We start from the raw sequence: 20,276 nt of genomic DNA, 5'->3' as shown, positions 1-20,276 counted from the left end.
CATACCATTGCAACCCAGGACAGACCCTCACTAGTGACCCGTGCTGGGCAGTGCCCATGGACAGGAACAACAGCTCTGGGAAAAGGCAGAGCAGCAGTTTAGGTCTGCACCTGGTCAGACCTCGAATGCAGAAAACTGATGGTTCTCTGGTGCACTGGGCAAAGCTGTGGTGCAGCCACTTGCAGCCTGAGAAAATCAGTGTCGTGTGAAAGGATCAGATTTGACAGGTAGACTGGGCCATACCCTGCGCATGCAAATGGCTTTGTAATTGTCTGACTGTTCCTTTGCTTTGTTTAAATTTTGGTTATAAAATCATATCAGCAGATTTTGGTGCCAAAATTTAAAATCATACTTTGATTGTAGTAATCTAAACAGTCTGTGCTACAGCTGTTTGATAATTTGAGGTTGGTTTATGACGTCTTAAAAATATGGACATTACTGTTCTTAAAACAGAACCTGAAAATCTGGTGCCAAGATAGTGAGTTTATTTCCCTCCCCTGCATGGGAAAATGTCTCTGCTGCATCATGGCAAGGAGGGAAAAGCCAACTTCCCATGTGGGATGAGAAGGCTATGAGAATCAATAAATAAAACTTGAGGAGCTTCTTATCTTCCAGCCTTTTTAAAGGAACCAAGGGAGGAGAGTGTTTCTTCTGATGGCACAGCACATGAGTGTATTTATTTCTTAAGAAAGCTGTACAGTGAGTGCTGGAACAAGTGGAGGTGTAACATCTTTGTAGTTTGGTGATGGTTTGCATGGTTGAGTGGCACTCGCAGGGATATGGGAACTGTGATCCAGATTTAATGTGAACTCCAAGGAGTCTGCAGTTACAATAAACAAGTCTCTGAGAGTTCATGGGAAGAGCATTGTTTATCAGCTGTGCAGCAGTGCACTGGTGTAAAGGGTCCAAATCAGTGCAGGTTGCTTGCTGTTCTAACAAGTAAAACCCCAGATGTTTTCATCACATCAGGGGGCCATGAACCATGTTGGCTCTGCTGTGGAAGGAGATGGCTGGCAGTGATGAGCAAGAGCAGAAAACCCTTGTGAACTCATCCCTAACATGAATTAATAAATGGCCTTTTCTTCATGGCCAATACATGAAATTACTGAGTTTAATCCATTTAATTTCAGAATAACCTGATATTAATTTCAGCAGAAGTGAGGAATCAAACCTTTAACTGATTGGTTATCTGCTGCAGGTTGTTGGTCAGATGTAATCTCACGATGCCTAGTCCAGCAGCAAGTGTGTCTGACTGGCAGTGTAACCATGATTGGGTTAGCTGTGCTGCTTCAGTGGCTGCAACTCCTCGTTCCCTTGTCTGGGTGGTGCTGGTTCAGGCTGCAGAGTGCCTGGGTGACCACTTTGCAGAGTGCACTGACCAGGAACAGAACAGCAGAGAATGGTGGAGGACTTTGGTACATTGCTTTGGATGTAAGTGTTCTTGATAGCATGTCTCACAGTTAGAACTAGTTCTCCCAGAGCAAACTGACACATTAAAAAAACTTCTATAAAAGAGGCAAAAGGTAATTAAATAAAACATCAGTGGAGAGAACCACACAATTGTCCCAGTTAAGGTAATTTTAAACTTGTGTATTAGCAGCAGGTTCATGCTCCCTTCTGCCAGGGGTGATGGATTTTGTGTTTGTCTCTATGTGCACAGAGGAGCACAGGAGTAAGGAGGTGGTTTATGCCTTCAACCAGATTCTATCCAACCACTTCCTGAGTGCTGTAGCCTCTGAAGTTTCCACTGAGCCTTACAGGCACTCACGTGGCCACTGAAGGGCAAATGACTCCTCGTGGCAAATGGCCCTTGCTCCAGAGGTCCAATTTTTGTTGCTGCTTGAGTTGCTGGCACTGCTGAGTCACTGTCCTCAGTGCAAACACCCGGCCCATATCAATACTCACAACCAGAGTCCACAGCTGCACAGGCAGGGAAAGATAATAAAATAGAGTCTCTGATCTTGCACTGTGTGTAGAGTTTGTGATGTGCCTTTGGGGGCTGGTTTTGGGTTTAAGCTAAACTATGAGCATGAGGAAAAGATGTGCCTCTTTCCTAAAGCATTTTTATGTCCCAAGCAACAAGGGAGGAATAAACCAGGCAGGAGTAGAAGATAGGCTAAACAAACAAATAAAAAAAACCCCAACATGATGGCAAAGTTGTGGCTCTGAATAAAAAGAAGCTGCATCAAGTATCTCACAGTCATGGATGATAAAGAAAATCAATCTCAATTCTGTTACTTCCAATCAGTTCTTTATGGGAAAAGACATGTAAGCTTTTAGTTTATAAGCAGTGGTTTTACACAAATGAGAATTTTGGTAAGTAGTCACTCTTAAAAAGAGAGTTCTGATAGCTTTTAACATCAAAGCTGCTTTTGAGTGACTCTAATAAACTGTAAGAGTGGCTTAGAAAAGTGAAAATGGAACAGAACTTTAACCTGGGTCACACAAGTCATTTCACAGCCATTACAATTCCTCAGTCATTATAAGCAACTGCACTTTAATTTCCTTCTGTGTTTATTTGACCGATACTTCAGGTTTGGTTTAGATCAGATAAAAGCAGTTTAAACAACACACATGATATAAAAATATTTTCAAATGAGAACTTTTATGTACAATTAGACACAAGTTTCCTAATATTTAGTCAACACCTAGTGACCAGCTGTGGGAGCCTTACTGAATCCCAGAACACCACAGCTGCAAAACTAAACCCAGCACAGGATGTTCCCTATCACAGCAGTACCCTGCAGTCAGGATGCATTTTGCAATCTGTTCTTTTTCTTCCACTTAGAGGTAAAAAAACCCCAGGTTTGATTCTTTCAGGCATTAGTGCAAATGAGTATTTGCTTTCTGCAGAGCACCCATCAATGACAATGCTTGGTACTGACTGTGCCTGCTCATGGCTGGAAGTCTCTGTCGTCATCGTAGTGGTCCCACTGAGCTGCTTCCCTCGCGCGCAGAGCGAGCGCCACGGCCGAGGACACGCCAGGCCTGCTGGGCTGGGCTGGCTCCCAGTCTGGGGGCACAGGGCAAACACAGTTAACTCTGCTGTCAGTGTGACCACCACCCTCACTACAAACCCCTGGGCTTTAAAGGTCTCATCTGTCAAGGACTTGGAATGAGGTAACCCAGGAATAGTTCAAAGTCATGCAGGATCCAATAACTCTTTTCATTCTTTATGTGCTGATGTCCTAGGGACTCCACATCATGAATAAGCTCTTCTGAGGTTCACACCAAGATGTGAAATCTGTCTCTAAAGTGATTTAATGTTCTTGCCTGGCTCATTTACCCAAGGAAATTGAACTCTGTGATGAGTCTTCAGAAGTCACCACCCACACTGCAACAAGCTCCCAATAAGCACGTCCTATGTTAAGTGTTTACCCCAGAAACCCAAGTCTTTTTTCTCCTTCTGCAAGATCCTAACGTGCTGTGTCCCTGCCATCCAGCTGTTACATGCTGTGTCTGTACATTTTAACTGAGCTCAACCAGGAGCTTTCTGTGTTTCATCCTTGTGCTTACCTAGTGGGAAGCCACTGCCAGTCCAGCTCTCAGCAGGATAGGGATACTGAAAACAAAATTCACAAGCAGATTAAGGCCACAGTTTCCCTCATGTGCTTGTTACCTTGTATTTGAAACAGTATCAGTTACCTGTAACAAAACCATGCACTTCCAAGCCTTAAGGAGGCTTGTGATTATGAGTGTTCCAACACCTATTCTGACTACATTTGTTCACCTGCTCAAATTAATCTTTCAAATTATCCCCATGCATACAGGGCAACCTCTGTGCTCCACACCATGCCCCAGACTTCATAGAGGGAAATCTAGCAGAGACTTCCCTCTTGTGAGCCTCTCACCTCATTGTAGGATGCGTTTTGGTTCCTGTCAAATGCTCTTGCTGGGTAGTCTGGCATTTGCTGGGCAGGCTGCCTGGGTGGCTGGTATGGAGAGGAGCCTCCCTGAAAGGCAGAGTGTTTGGCATTAGCAGTCTGTATTCTGCCTTCCAGTCATGACTTCATGGTCAGCACTGCTCACACCCTTGTTTTAGGGAGATGGCCTTTCTATTAGATCCACAGTGAGATTATTCTGGCATCTCCTTTTGAAAGCTGACCTTACAAACTACAAGAACATCCACCCTTAGTAGGCTACCAAACCCTCCCCTTGGGAGTCTCAGTTGTGACACTGGACACAGTCACAGGTTGTTTGAAAACCCTCAGCATGTGGAAAATGCCCATTTGATTTCACCTCCCCTCTCTACAGTCAGTATTTATCTATATTGCCATTTCTATTTAACAATGGATCAGTATCAATTATTATCCATGTGTATTTATATTATCACATTAATAATGGACAGGGATTTGGGTTTTTTGGGGAGGTTTTACTCAACCCAAAGAAAAAACACCAGACAGAACCTGTATGTGCACATTTTAGCAGTAACTTGATGGCTCAGCAGGCAGGACTGCCTTGAAAAATAAATTCCAGTTTAGGACAATGGATTTCTATTGGTGTTGTATGGGATTTAAAATGAAGTTAGGTCCAAGCACTCAGTTTTACCTCAGCTGAAAAAAACCACAAACTATAAACTCCTAAGGAATTCCAGAGCCATGGGATTTAAAATGAAGTTAGGTCCAAGCACTCAGTTTTACCTCAGCTGAAAAAAAACACAAACTATAAAGTCCTAAGGAATTCCAGAGCCAGGGGGGGAAGGCAGCTTCCTTCTCAGCCTAGGCAAGGTTCAAGTGTGGCCTAACCCTTTGGTAACCATCACTGCACACCTAGATTAAGAATGTTTTCTTGCAGCTTCATAATCATAGATTATGTCCAGTGATGGTAAAGGACTTTTTTACATCTTCCCAGGTTGAATTCCAGCCTGGAACAGATAATGAGGGAACTTTCACAGTATCCTTCTGCTGTCTGGAGTTAATTAGTCATCAATCAATCCATGTGAGGTTTGAGATACACACATATCCCCAAGCAGCAGCCTGTTACAAGGCTGGAGGAGCCCCATGAGATCATACCAAGCCCATAACTGAGCAGCAGTACCTGAGCAGTTGGAGTGACCTGCTGGTCTGGTCCTCTCAGCGCTGAAGGGTTTCGTTTTGCCCTTTGCAGTTTCCGTAGTTTTGTAAGTAAAAACATTTTATCTTTCCCTTCCTATGGTCAAGACATATTTGATCATTAGCTAGAATGTACTTATCATTCTCAAGAGTCTCAAAGTCTTTTAGCAACCACCGACCAGAACAATTCCTTTTCCTCTACAATAATCTGCCTACAGAGGGAGCTGCAGTAGCACATCCTGAAGATAAAATTCTTCTGCAACAACTTAACAGAACAATTCCTTTTCCTCTACAATAATCTGCCTACAGAGGGAGCTGCAGTAGCACATCCTGAAGATAAAATTCTTCTGCAACAACTCCGTTTGTGAGTTCAGTTTCCCTGCAACTCACATGGGAGAGGGCTCCCACCCTCCCTGGCACAGTCATAGGAAAAGCTCCACAAAGCTGGATGAGATAATCAACAAAGAAGCCAAATTATAAAAAAGATAAAACTGAGAGTCAAACTTACATTAATAATTTGCTGTTGTAAGAGTCTGATCATTGTCCTTCTTGCTTGTATTATTTGCCAGTAAAGATAAATAAGAATTCTAAACAAAAAGAACAACAACAAGAAGTTCTACATATGAGCATTTCCTCCTAGTCATTTCCTATACAGAAATTTATCTGATGTATTTGAATCCATTAAAAGACATATATACACATCTTTACACACATACACACACACACATATATATAAAATAGATGTATACAACAACAGAAGGAACAGCAAACACAGGAAATTTCTTAAAACATTCTCTTAGGAAAGACCCAAAGATTTCTGGGATATATAAAATAGATGTATACAACAACACAAGGAACAGCAAACACAGGAAATTACTTAAAACATTCTCTTGGGAAAGACCCCAAAGATTTCTGGACTTGTATTCAAGATGAAAAGTACAATTAAATAGGTCAGCAATTCAAGGTGCATTTTGGATAACAAACAGGAACATAGTGCTCTTATCCAACTTTGTGTCATTTGCTTGGACACATGCCTGGACCTTAAATCACAACACGGAACACTTACTGTTTCCAGGCCAATCCTGGTCCCACTACAGTGAGTGGGATCTTGTTTCATTAGAACAGATTTGGGCTCTCAGGTGAGCATGGCCATGCTAGAAGCATTCAGCAGCACAGGTACAGCTTCAAACTCCACCAGTAGGCACCTAGCTTAGTGCACACAGACTGGTTTTGCCAAAATAACTGATTTCAGCCTAGGGGACAGTATGTGAGTTCACCTGAGATTAGTTGGTGCAACCCACCAACTAGCATTGCCCCTACAGTGTGCACACTTGTGTGTCACCACACCCTTCCACCCCAAAAGGGGGAAAGAAAAAAAAGGGAGGGCAAACAAAGGGAGGCCTCAAAGGCTTAGTGCACACAGACTGGTTTTGCCAAAATAACTGATTTCAGCCTAGGGGACAGTATGTGAGTTCACCTGAGATTAGTTGGTGCAACCCACCAACTAGCATTGCCCCTACAGTGTGCACACTTGTGTGTCACCACACCCTTCCACCCCAAAAGGGGGAAAGAAAAAAAAGGGAGGGCAAACAAAGGGAGGCCTCAAAGTCTGCTAATCACCCCAAAAGGGGGAAAGAAAAAAAAGAGAGGCCCAACAAAGGGAGGCCTCAAACTCTGCTAATTCCACAGAGTCTTAGCTTGAAGTTCATCTGTAAAGAGCTTTGGCATCCTAAGAATAGGTTATATAACTTGGTTATGTACTTTAAGTAGACAAATTTCCAATAGATTAACTGTTTCTGAGGCTTTAAAATGCACTTAGCAATTTTTTTTTAAGAAGAATGGCTATATCATTGCCATCTTTTTCCATTTCAGGCCCTTTTGAAGCAGGTACTTACAGGACAATAGCAGAGAGGATGAAGAAGAAAAGTTCACTTGTAATTAAGTTGTGGTAGATCCATACTACCCATTTTGAGGCAGTGTAATGGTCCAGCACTTCTATCCACTCAGAAACTGCTGCGTACATAGAAGACAAACCTCTGAAAGGACCACATCCTTCTGAAGGTTTTAACCTGAAAGTGTGAAAAAACAACTCAAAACTTCCCATATTGACCAGTGATTAAGTTAATGCTGTGATTTTGTACGTCAAGATGTTCATCAGTTTGCTGGTGCCCTTTGTTCTCTTTGGACTCTTAGAGTACTGCCATGATCTGTGTTTCATTTTTAGCTTGGGTCACTCTCCAGCCATTGAATGTCCACCCTGGGTTATGCAGTGAGAGATAAGAATCCCTGCTGCAAGGGATTGGTCCTGAGCCCTGTAAACACAGCCTTGACCTAAATGTAACAAGTCAGCCACTGTAGCACAAGCTACAGCAAATTGAATATCTGTTTTTTTTAAAGTTTCACCCCAGGGAACCATCGTTTCACCTTGCCTTTGGGGACATGAGTCACTGCAGATTGTCAGGAACTACAGAATGTGCTGAACTAAGACAGCGTGTCACAAGAATTAACATTTTCAGGTAGACTGAAATAGGAAAGTACTCTTTGCTTTGAAATTGAACCACTCCAGACAGTCTGAAGTTCCCAGTTGCCATCTGGAAATGTTTGCTCTGATGGATTTCATCCAACCTAGTTTCATGTCTAGTTACCTATCTTACTAAATATTGAAATCATGTGGCTGATAACTGTAAAGAAAAAGGAGTATCCTCCTGCCCTCCTGTGACCAATGTGCACAAAACCAGAGCAGCTTTAAAATACTGGCAACAACTGAAATGCATTATTACAGAGGTCAGCACTGCCTGCAAAAACAGCCTCTGAAGTTTGAAAAGAATCCAGAAGTTGACCTCTTAAGTTTTTCCAGGTATTTCTCTTCTGCAGACCCAGTGTGGCCTATAAATTAAGTCCAGGAACTAAGACTAGGTCACAGAAACTTGTAAGAGGAGAAAAAGTAAAACCTGATGCTACATTTAAATAGGAGCCAAAAACTTCAATGCTATTTTGTTTCCCCTCTCACTTTCTTATGGGACAAATTAGTGAGCCACATTCTCACAAGTTCACTGAGTATGTCTTGTTCTCAGAACATCTCATGAACATCCAAAACCTCCTGTTAGAATTTGCTACAGCTTTTCATATAGAAAAATGCAAATTCCTCTGCCTGATATCAGGTCACACAGCATAATTTAGTAGTCTTAAATGCCAGTCTTAAATCTTCCATACCTCCAGACAGTGACTCCAGTGACAGACAGGACTCCAAGGAAGCAAGGACAGAACAGCAGGAACATGAAGGATGTTGTCATTTGAGCAGTTCTCCAGGCTTTGCGAGGGGGTTGGCAATTCTGCATCAGACTGACCTTTAAAGAGATGAAGGTACTCCTGGAATGGTGTTACCTGCCACTTCAACTTGGTTTAAGTCAATCCCACTGAAATTGCTGGAATAGCATCTATCAAAAGTTTCAAAGAACTTTTCCTGTGAGTTTGATAGATATGCTGTAGCTTTAGAAAACCTCAAGAATATAGTCTGGCTATAGAAACAGCAAGAGGCAAAATGAGGTTCTGGTGGGTTCTTCAGGACTCTGGTGGCTAAAGTTTGCTTTTGTAGCAAAAGCAGCACTTTAACACAATAATTCTGCCCAGTTTTCAAACAGTCTGAGTTTATGATGAATACATGTCAAGTTTTTTACCTTTTTCACACAAAATATTATAGCAAATGCTATCATCTGGATGCCAGGCAGCAGAGGTGAGAACAGGATACCAATCCTACAAGAAAGGATTTATAGACATTTATATTTATTCATCTCACAGCTCTTGGTGCACTGAAAGCAGAAAATGCCACAATAACTTCATATCCAGATAGTGTTGGTTTATTTGGGAATGTGATTATGTTGACCTTGATCCTGTAGCAGTAAGTGTTCCTTTGAAAATATGCAACTTCAGACATACATATCTGTGTTCATATCTGCAGGAATCTCTTGTAAATGGAGTAACACACTCATGCTTAGAAATTAGGCATCTTTTCCAGGGTTTAATACTGAGTCTATTTCAACAGGGACAACACTCCAGTGGGGAAGTAAACAAAACTCCAGGATATTCCTGCAGGAACCTATCAGGTTTCTCTCAGACCAGGTGGCCACTGAGTAAACTATTGACTGAAGTTATTGTTATTACACACATAATTACAAAGAGAACTGGAAAGTCACAGTCCTTACAAAGCTTCTTAAGAGGTCATCTCTCAGGCATTTATCCTCTTCTTTCCCCCACAATAGGAAGCACCCAGAAACATCAGAATAAAAATGTTCCATGGTATTTCTCACTGCAAATGAAGTTTTGGCTGTAAAGGTAACACTTACCAGGTCAAAGTCTGTGCATAGATCAAATCTAAAACATTTCGGCCAATATCAAATTCTGGCAGCCCCAGGCTCACCCAGACTGTAGTTCCAATAATTCTGGGGGGAAAGACAAAAACTACAGCACAATAGCATTTGCTAAATGATAAAGCCCTTTGTAGAAATCTCTGTAAATGACCTCCTGAATACAAGCATCAGTGACAGATTATTTAGGGGCTGCATTAACCTCATACAAAGCAGCCACAGCTCATTCATTAGAGAGCACATCAAAAGCAAAACAGAATTTGGCAAAAGCAAATTCCCATAACACACAGCAGGGTTGAAATAAGACCTAAGATACTTTTAAAGCAACCAAAAACCCGAGGGTTTGTTACTATAGCAGTATATATCTGTACTAAAGTAACTATTTGTTACATGAGTAAGCATACACAAGTATGTTTGTGCTTAAACAGCTGAAATGTCAAGTTGCCTCAAGTACAAAACTGAAACAGCTTTTCAGGTCTCAAGAATTTTCAGCCTCAATCAAAAAAAAAAAAGGATCTTGTAGGCTGATACTCTTAACATATCCTCAAGTATATCCTACTTCAAACTAACTGAGGTTGCAAATAGCTGAAACCCATGCAGGTAAGCAAGTACTCAGAGGATTCCTACTGAGGACCAACAGTTTTATCACCTCATTTTTCCTGAGCTGGGGAGATTCAGTTTCTGCTCGTTGTAGCGAGAACAACAAAGATTTTGGTAACTCTCCCATCTCACCCTGAGTACATGTCTTGGTACCACCTTATCAACTGCATCGACTGTGTTTCAGGGCTGAGCTTTCAGGGGGTTACTCTGAACACATACAATTAAATACAAGCATTGTACTTTTAATCTTTCACAGGTTTAAGTGTGGTGCTTTAGCCCAGCTTAGGGGAGGCCATTCATCACAGCTGACCCTGCAGGTTTGGTTCTGTGTCCTTTTGCTGAGAGGTGGTTTCCTATCTGAACACAGCAAGAACAGGAGGATTAAAGTACACTGGCAAGAGCTATGGAGGAAAAGTCTTCAAGGGCTTCTCAACATTGTTCTGTGTTAATTTAACAAAAAGTTAACAAAGTCCTGCCTTGTAAACCAGCCTTGTTCACATCATGGGTGAAGACAAACAATGGATCTCCTACGCAAGTATGGCCACAAGGAACCTAAATGCTCTGCAGAGCTGGCAGGCACTTAAGTACTCTACTGCCTAAGCCATAAGTTATGTTTGGCAGTAGGAAGGTACACAGAGCAGATATCAGAAGTAAATGATTTTTCCTTACATTTTGAGCTGTGTTTACATTCAGTCCAAAATACTTTCTCACCATGCTGCAAAACTCTACACTTGAGAGTCATATTGCATCCTTAATGAGACTGATTGAAATCAGATCTTAAACTTGTGGACACTCTGTAGTGACATAGCCAAGAGGGGAAAAAATTACAGGGAGACACACCAAGGAAAGGCAGCAGTATGGCTGTGCCTGCTTATGCAGAAAAGATGGGTTTCTGCTTCAGACTCTTGGTTCTTTGTCACCCCACATTCAGGAGATCCAGGAGTGCACAATGTGCCTTCCTCCCTGCATGTGTTTCCATCTCCAAAGGGAAAAAGGACACATTGGGAGTACAGAATGGTACACACTGACCTCCTTGTAAGGAGAAGCTGCAATGTATTCAAGGCATGTACACAGAGACTCTGCTCAATAGAGACAATCAAGGAAGCTTCAGTGGTGCCACAGCTGTGCTTCTGCTGGGCTTTCCTCACATGGGAAAAACCAGACCATGTCTTTGGGTAATGAATAAAAACAAGACAAGAAAAGCAGTACTCACCTTCGTAAAAACTCTCCAAAGAAAGAACCAAGCAAACAAAATATGAAGTCAACTAGAACAAGACGATAGATGTCTTGGCCAACCAGAGTTTCCCAGCACTGTAAGAAGCAGAAGAGGAAAAAAAAAGCATACTTAAAAATCATGCAATTCTAACATTGTTCCCAAATGTTTGGGTATCTGAAACTTGATCAAAGATCTGAAGTCTTGATCAAATATATGCTAACAGCTTGACTAATCTCTGACTCTCTCTGAACAATGCTGCTGACCAGCTGAGACCTGAGCTGTGCCTTCCATTTTTTCCTACAACACATTGCTCTAAAGTTGCTAATAAAAACATGTTGGGCTGGCAAACTCAGCTTTCCAAGGCACCACATGTACTTTTCTTCGCTGAAGCAAGTCTCTTATCAAAGTGGTCCCTAAGTCAAACAGTTGTATTTTTGAAACTTTACCTGTGACTCTGAGGCAGCCACAACGTTAAGCCAGTAGTAGCACAGTATTCCAACAATTGAGATCTTCAGGATGATATTTCTAAAAAGAAAAAGTAACAGTAACTGCACCAACAGCTGTTCCATAAGCTCACTAAAGGGAGTGATGGCAGGATGACCATTGGTTACACTCCTTTTGGCACTGCAGAGTGTCAGGGCTAACAGGAGCTCTCCTTGGAGCTCAGGTGCAGCATTTTTCTATTGTCCTGTCAGAAGGGGAGCTGGGCATGGCAACCTTGGCACAAGCCTCTGCTAAACAGGCTGCTGGCTGCATGTGTGGGCTCACAGTGGAGGAAGGTCTGAGGGGCACCAAGGCTTATGTAGTGCTAGTTCCAGGCATCTGTTTTTAAGTGATATGACCTCAGTCCTCTCTCCACTTCCCTTCCTTTCCCAGCGAGGGGTCAACAGTCCAGGGGTCATTTAGGGATGTGACAAAAACCAAGCCCCGTGTCACAGTGCACCTAACTGGGAAGGAAACCATTCCTCATCCTCATTCAGAAATGTAACACAATCCAGAAATCTCACAGAAGACAAACAAATCATGAAGACAAAAGTGTAACTTGGTAGAACAGAAGCCTTTGGAGAAGATGAATTCTCCTCCATAGGTCCCTACTGCTGACCATACCACCCAGACATGGCTCTGTATCAAAACCAAGAGTTAGACAACTTCAAGCAAAAAGCACTAAGAGGTGGTAGCAATAAATACCTGGCAATAGTGACATATATGTGGTATCCAGGAGTCTGAAATCTCTCCAGGTGTCCAAGCCATGAGTAGAAAAATGGGATGAATGTGTTGAGGAGAGATGCAACCACAGGCAGCACTAACATGGCAGCTTGGCTCTCCAGGTCATTTTTATGCCCTTTCACAAACAGCTTAGAGAGAAAAAAACACAAACAACCCCAACATGGAGCCTTAACCAAAATGCTGCCTCAAGGTGTGCCCACAGAGAAGATACCTGGCATCCTTCCCTGAATGTTCTCAGGCAAGACACTGCTGGGGGAGGGGGAGATTTGCTCAGACCCCTCAGGTACCACACTATTGCCATAGTCCCCAGTGGTGCAAACCTTTGCAAATCAGCTCTTAAGGTACAGCACAATTTGTGCCTGCACTGGCAGAAACAACAGCTCTGCTTCACTATGGTCCTTGTAGTGAACAGAGCAGTGCTCCTGCTCACGGGAGGTACCCGTATGGAAAAACAGATCTCCAAGAACAGGCTGCAAAATCTGTCCTTACCTTAAGGTTATTAATGGAGAGGAAGTAAACACCAGTACAAGCAGCCAGTGCTGCTCCCAGCGAAGCAACCCAAGAAAGAACATGAACACCAATACGAACAAGTCTCTCTGTCCAAGAAAAATCTACAACTTCTCTGTTTACTTCAGTGAGGCCTTCCTGCAAGGAAACAATTCCTTATGAAGAATTTCTTCTTCAAGGCAAAATTTGTTTCAAGTAACTACTTGAGAAACTGAATGAGAGATTATTTCCCTAGAAGATGGGCAATTATCCTGGGAACATTTACTGCGTAGCTTCGTGTTCCTACCTTAAAAGTTGCATGTCACAGATAATATGACCAGCCTGCCTTTTGTTTACAAAATGACTAAATAGCAGAAAGGGAAAAACAGAAGAAATACTCTGTTTAGCAAATATTTAATAGTCAGAGATTCATTTAGTAGAACAGAAGCATACAAATATTTATACATAGCTTAAAGAGAAAAGAAAAACAAGTAGCTAAGTCAACTCCAGGAGTTCAAACCAAATGAAACTTAACAGTCAAGAAGACTTAAGACTATCAGGCACAGGACTAGCCACTTGTGTCACCTGTCCAGAGACTTGTATGTGCACACACAAATCTGTATGCACAAGGAAGTCTCTGGCAGAATGACTCCTGCGTGTTAGTTTTGTGTCTCCTGTATTTGATACCTTTATTTGTGTGCTGAGATTCTTTTGTTTCAGCTTCACAGCTTTTTCATTAGTTATATTGAAGTCCCAAGTGCAGAGCAGTTTGCTGGCATTTCCAGAGTATGTCTGAGGGTTAATGAAGTTCCTGCAGAAGGATTTGGCCATACTGAAAGGAAAATTAGATTTGTGAGATGTATAATGAGGAAATGTATCAAGTCTGTACAGCAGAACAAGAAGGGAGATTTGTGAATTTTTCCATCCTGTCCCAAGGCTATTGGACCTATGTCAGAGCATGTCACATAAGACAACGTGGAAAATAAACTTTAACATAAGAAACAACTCTCACATTTCCTTCTCCAAGCTGCTGCTGACAACCTTTACCTCTGGAAGGTCACATAAACAGAGGCATAAGAGACAATATTAGCAGCAACACCTTACAAAGGGAGATCATAATACTCATTGGTTTGAACTGGGATTGGATTCTCTGCACATCCCTTACTATTTTGCTGTTATTTAAAATTTTTCTAATAAAGGTTTAATTTCTGGAGACTCTTTGGAGCAGAAATCTCTACTTAAACTCTACACCTGAAAATAAGGACTTACAGAAATATAACCAGGAAATTATTACTGTTAACTGTTGACCGAGTGGAGTTTTTTATTGTTTGGGTTTTCCCCCCTTAATATAAGGGAAATAAGAATACATAGTTAGTTTACCTGAACAATAAGATAAGGAAACAGATGACAAAATATATTCCAACAGTGAAAATATAAGCCAGCTGCATGTTGTAAGATGGACCATTCTTTATTTTACTGATTGTAGCATTGGTGTAAAAGCCATAGTAGAGTACTGTTTTTTGAAAATAACCCTGAAAAGACAAGGACATCATTCAGAATGTTTGCTATCACCTCCATATGGTGGAAAGTTATCACCATCTGAAGCCAAATTAATAGAAGTGAGAAGTGTCCCATTCTCTGCCATGAAATCACAGGTGTGATTAAATTTATGTACTTACAGCTCCAGTGAACAGCTCCAGACCCGTGAATGAAAGGTTATTAGGTTCTGCTGCAATGAACTGAGGGATTGTGATGAAACTGAAGTTGATGAGGAATGAGAAGATGTTAAAATTTAGCAGCCACTTCAAGAAAACAAAATAAGAAAGAACACTTGTTCCAAACTCAGCACCAATGATCTTCAGTGTCCTGTGCCTTATCTGCAGTAGGTGAAAATATTCTGAAATGGTGTTTCCAAATCGCCGAAATGACTGAAATACAAAAGAGGAGATGAATCTCAGCAGTCAAACAGGACTCAATTTCACAATATAAAGTCTCACATTTTTTACAGTTAAGCTGATGTTAGGAATGGATCTGCCCCACCCTATGCACCATAAAATGCTTAACTGGTGTTCCTAAGTGCTACCATAATGCAAGTGTTTACTAATGAACACTGCAGCAATTAATTGGCTCTTTGGTAAGAAACAGATTCCCCTGGAGACAGTGATAACATTGCGACTAAAGTGGTTTGCTCTGTTGTGACCAGCAGAAGTTTCCAACACTTACCACTGCTGCTCCCTGCAGACACTGTGTACAGCAGGAGGGCTGAGCACTGCGGTGTCCTGACTTTTTTGTTAGTTCTTTTAAAACTTTATTTCTGTGGAAGAGCAGGGCAGGGGGGGGGACAAGCATTATAGTACGAGTTGTAATTAAAACAAGAAGCTAAAGAAGATGCTGCAAATACAGTTTCACATGTGCACATGAACAGAATTAATGAAACATGGAGATGCTCTTCCTGGTTGTTTTTATATTGGCTGATACCATGGCTCCTGTCCATGCTATGACAGCATGTTCTAACCCTTCCACTAACTCACACTAGGAACAAAATTTAAATACATTCTGTGAGGAGACAAAAAGATGGTTGAGGCCATGTGGTCTCTCCTCCATTTTTCATGGCCAACATCCAAGTTTCCTTTGAAAAGCAATCTCAAGTCATCATTCATAATCAAATCTCAAGACCTTGATATTCTGATCTACATTGCCACGGGAGATTCTTCTCATCGCCATCTTTAAATTATTTTCCCTTGCAAGATGTTAACTTTTTAAAAGTGCATTAAAAAGTACTTTACCATAAAGTGACAAACTGAAGCTAAGCAGATGGCAACCCCCACACTTGATAGGTAGATGTTGCTAGAAGTATACTGTTTATAAAACTAAACAGATAAACTTTTATTTTTACCTGATCTCTCTCTTCTTTTTCATGGTCTTTGGCATCTTCTGGATTGCTTTAATCCTTTCACTGGTGGGCATATCTGCAAGACTTCCAACTAAATCTTCCTCTGCATCAAAGCCACAATAAAATAACATTTTGGGATTTTTATACACAACCTGAAATGGATATAACAACATCCCCCATTTTCACTGCTAACTAGGTGTGGCAAGTTCAGAGACTTAATAATGTTGCCCAGAATATCTTCAGCTCCATGAGTACTCTAACAGAGATGCAAGCAGGTAGTACAAAAATTTTCATAAAAAGAGCTGCAATATGAAGGAAAATAAAATACTGACAACCCCCAAGATTCTGGTCTATTTCTTGATCACTGTTTGATAGTTACAATTCTATGATGCTACATATTGACTTTATAGCTCAACTTTTGTTTGATTTGTTCCATATTTTTAAGTGATGTTAGTGCCCAAACTTAGCACTATATATGCAGTAGCCAGAGCTGTATTGCCTGACAATCAGGCTCTATTCCCATAGTTGGAATTTGATGCTAATTCCAGATACAGTGGCTGAAAACAATCCATTAGCTGGTGAAACAAATTCAAATAAAGAGGTCAGCTTTTCTTTCTATAATCTAACACATTCATACTACACTGTGCTTCATTTATCATGGGATTTGAGCATGTTAGTAGAGTATAAAAGATTGATTGCTAGCATTAACACAAAACCAAGTTGTCCCCATAACCACAGAAAGACTGTACATGAAATTCTGGTGATGAACTGAGAACAGTATCAACCACATCATCCTTGTGCAAGATGCTGCCTAACATTTCTCTAAAATCCTACCTTCATTGCGTGCTTGATCTGTTTCAAACAGGCCAGAAGAAGTCACGAAGGTCTCATCAGGTGGTCGTCTGTTGCGTCTCCGAATAAAGCTATCTAAACAACATGCACTCTTTGGTGAGCCCACATAGTCCTGACAGATTGACTTAAGAAATACAAACTTCACCTTCACAGAAACAAGTTAAAAAGATTACCTTTCAATCTCACTACCTACGCGCAAACACCTACTCCCCCATTCTCTTCGTTCCTGGTCATGCTCGACAACCATATGCAATTTTTCAGATACATGTTGGAGAAGAGGAACTGAGCCCACTCTTCAGCTGTCATGGAGGGCTGTCATCTAACCCATTCATAAATGTGCACATTGATTATTCAAGACCTTTTTTCCTAGAAGACAGAGCCTTCTTTAAAAATCCTTCCTCTGACTTCAGAGGGATTGTTTTAGAACCACACTCAATCATGCTAATTAAGCACCAGACTCCCATTTCCCTGGGACCAAAATGCAGCTGTTCTCTCCACTTTCTTTCAGCCAATTATTCAAATACAAGTGACTATATTCCTTAAAAGCATTTGCTTTCCAGCTACAGTGCAGATGAGTTTAGCCACAGCTTTCCTTGCCTTACCTACCCAGTAAGCTAATGACCAGTCTGTGCAATGCTACATCCCAGTTTTGAGCTCGACCCTCTGGTGTGGAAGGACCCAACTGACTGATGCACCTGGTAGCTAATGCACATGGCACAGGCTCCTTCACTGCATTTAATATTGAGATCTAATCATTCCCTACTGTTAGTGTTACTTCCACTTTGAGCCAACTTCCTTTACAGGAAAGAAAAATACCTGTGCTTCCTTGTGGAGGTACTTTTGGAACTTTCAGTACCCAGACATTTATCCTCTAATTGACTATCCTGGAAATGCTTCCTTTCTTTCCTTTCAGGAATCAAAAGCCACCTCTGATAGTTAATGTTTGGAAATGTCCTGTTCCTGTGGTCATGCACGGAGTAAGGCATTTCATTGTTTTTTAATACAAATATAGGATTTTGCCAAACCAGATCTTAACCTAAAGACCATGTTCTTAAAGATGAAAAAGAGAGGAAAAAGCCCCAACAAGAATCCCTCTTGAGGCCCCAGCAAGAAGATTCTTTCAGTGCATCTAGGTAACAATTCCAGAAAAGAACTAATGAAATACATTCCAGAACCAGGAGACAGGAACTGAACTGACTCTAACAGAAAACTTGCATGATATGGGAAGAACAGTTCCTACCCAGAACATCAACAATAAACTGCTATAGTAGCCTAAACTAAACCCCAATTATGCTTTTCCAACCCTCTGTATTTTAATGAATGTAAATATCTAATTCCTATTATAGCCTAGAATTTACATGCAGACAACACACAGAGAAATTCACTATTGAGAGCCTTAAAACACATCCTATCCTGTGGGTATATCTTCCATTGCTCGGGAAACAAAGATCAGCACCTTCAGAAAGACAGTGAAAAATTCAGCTACAACAAATGGCATAGGGTAGTAAAAGAGAATTTCTGTTTTTATGATTCCTTTTATTACGTGAAGATATTCATACCTGAACCAAAAAGCTTCCGAATATGTATTATTATTTTATGGGGGGTGAGACACATGCAATATTGTGATGTATCGCCATCCTTACCTTCTGATCCATTGGAAATTCTGCGGGTAGAGGGATAATCCCGCAGATGGAAGGCAGAAGGTGGGGTGTATGGCAGTCCTGGCTCAGGCTCAAAGGAAAGATTGTCTGTTGAAGGGAGTCAGTATTATACAGAAAGTTGTATACTGCTATGGATTGTTTACAGACACAGAGCACCAGCCCTATGATCAAACACAGCTCTAGTGCAAACAATCCATTCCCTTGGCAAAACTCCCATATCTCACCCCAGTGTGCATCCTAGTGCTCAGCAACTGATGCAGTCCATACAAAACAGTATTTACTGATCTCTTAATACAACAGAAGTCTCCATGGGTCTGTTAACACTACATCTGAACTGCTTTAAAAACAAAACAAAATAGGCAAAAAGCCTCACTGCCACCAGGTACTATAAATATACACAGAGTTGAGCTTTCCAGAGCTGCAGGACTCGCTTGGGACAGAACAAGCTATTATTTGTTCCAGTGTTTCTGTAAGCTGCTCACATGAGAAGCTGCATACCTGTGAAATTTCCATATGGTCTCCTGCTTGGTAAATCCTCCTGGTATTCTGAGACAGGTCTCATGTTGCCCAGTGGTATGGACTGAGGGTAGTTCTGCTCTCTTCCCCTGTGTTCTCCATAGGAACCACGAGGTGAAGGATCATAAGGGGTTTGGTTAGAGAATGGGTTCCTTTGAGAACTCCCCCTGTGTAAGCAACAAAAGAGAAAACCCTGTCACAAAAACCCTCAATAGATATCCTTAATAATTAGTTACCTATTATCACCAAACTTGAGTACATTATAAAACAAACTCTGATACTGAGATGTATTTTGTATTTAGAACTCCAGCACCATAATTCTGATTTGGACATCACCTGAATTAGAAAGGCTAAAACTTTTCTCTACCTCAAGTTAGCATAGACTCTACCAAAACAGGAATAACTGCTTGAAAAACAAGGATACTCAAAGTTGGAGCATATGGTGAAAATTACTGAGACTAAAAAATATCTATGACATTCTGCAATAAATCCTAAAGTACATTTCACTGAAATTCATCCAACATGTACAAAGCAAAAATGTTATTTCCCTTGAATGTTGCCTCCCTGGTAACAGCTTTAAAAATTTGTGTCTGAGAATGCAAGCATAAATGAGCAATTAAAATAAATCCACAAATTGAAACTCTGGAGAAAAAGTTACTCCTGCATATGAATAATTTCTTGTGTCACAGTCCCACAGCAAAATTAAATAAACTCACCTTGTATCAATTTCCAATGTCTCTGAGAAATGGTAGTCTGGATCCCCAAAGGCTTCATTGTAATGATAATGCATGACAAGTCCTGGGTTTGAAGGACGAAATCTTCCTTATTTTTGTCTCTACTGCTTCATTAATATGTTAGTGGGAAGGCTGATTACAGACCTGATTACAAAACAGATGCACATGCATACAAAATGAAAAGAAAGGAACTCCACTTTAGCAACTTAGAAGATTCTGCCATCTCACTAACAAATAGCATGAAACTATCACTCAGAAATGGTTGTCACTTCATGCTACTTACCATTGGGAAATTGGGGCCCACCAGAAGTTGCAGGTAAAATGGGAACTAACATTCCCCTAAGCTCTGTACAAAACTAAGGAACTGCAGTGCCACTGAAGTTTTCCCCAACACTAACAGTGGAGCCAGGTTTTAGGAGCACATCAAAACTTTAAGATAAAAGATTCTCTTCTCTCCTGCTTATAGAGGAAAAGCCAAAGTTTCTCCAAGTACCACACTTGGAAAACCACAGAGGAGGTGAAGCCTGCACACTTCCTAACTAGCACTGCATCTCTAAGCCTTAGATGTGAACAAGGGACCCACTGTACCACTGCTGTGTACAGAGCTGACTTCATTTGGAGACCCATTCTTGATGAGGGCACTTGTCTCAATCCTGTAAATAGGTTTGGGTTTAGC

General features: G+C 41.2%; 1 protein-coding gene across 1 annotated transcript; it reads right to left on the bottom strand.

The window, feature by feature from the left end:
• Positions 1-2,894: 2,894 nt before the first annotated feature.
• Positions 2,895-19,656, bottom strand: TMC5 (transmembrane channel-like 5). Its single transcript, XM_009070236.1, has 21 exons — positions 19,583-19,656; positions 18,849-19,033; positions 18,333-18,437; positions 15,841-15,940; positions 15,168-15,258; positions 14,624-14,872; positions 14,325-14,476; positions 13,632-13,776; positions 12,948-13,103; positions 12,420-12,586; positions 11,678-11,756; positions 11,229-11,326; positions 9,395-9,490; positions 8,729-8,804; positions 8,265-8,398; positions 6,947-7,120; positions 5,560-5,638; positions 5,056-5,148; positions 3,852-3,953; positions 3,517-3,562; positions 2,895-3,013 (listed from the first exon to the last, which is right to left on the bottom strand). The coding sequence occupies exons 1-21, from the start codon at positions 19,654-19,656 to the stop codon at positions 2,895-2,897; spliced, it is 2,520 nt and encodes an 839-aa protein (XP_009068484.1).
• Between the last annotated feature and the right edge of the window lie 620 nt (positions 19,657-20,276).

The sequence above is a fragment of the Acanthisitta chloris genome, unplaced genomic scaffold (assembly GCF_000695815.1).
Source record: "Acanthisitta chloris isolate BGI_N310 unplaced genomic scaffold, ASM69581v1 scaffold26442, whole genome shotgun sequence".
In the NCBI taxonomy this organism is placed as follows: Eukaryota; Metazoa; Chordata; class Aves; order Passeriformes; family Acanthisittidae; genus Acanthisitta; species Acanthisitta chloris.
The sequence above is the reverse complement of the archived record's forward strand: the minus strand, read 5'-3'. Positions and strand labels throughout refer to the sequence as shown.

What these genes read in the sequence shown, in the direction of transcription:
- TMC5 (XM_009070236.1), bottom strand. Translation starts at nt 19,656, where the DNA reads ATGCATTATCATTACAATGAAGCCTTTGGGGATCCAGACTACCATTTC. An exon ending in ACATTGGAAATTGATACAAG is followed by an intron (nt 19,034 to 19,582) that starts GTGAGTTTATTT and finishes TTGCTTACACAG; the next exon opens with GGGGAGTTCTCAAAGGAACC. An exon ending in TGGCTGCCTCAGAGTCACAG is followed by an intron (nt 11,327 to 11,677) that starts GTAAAGTTTCAA and finishes TGCTTCTTACAG; the next exon opens with TGCTGGGAAACTCTGGTTGG.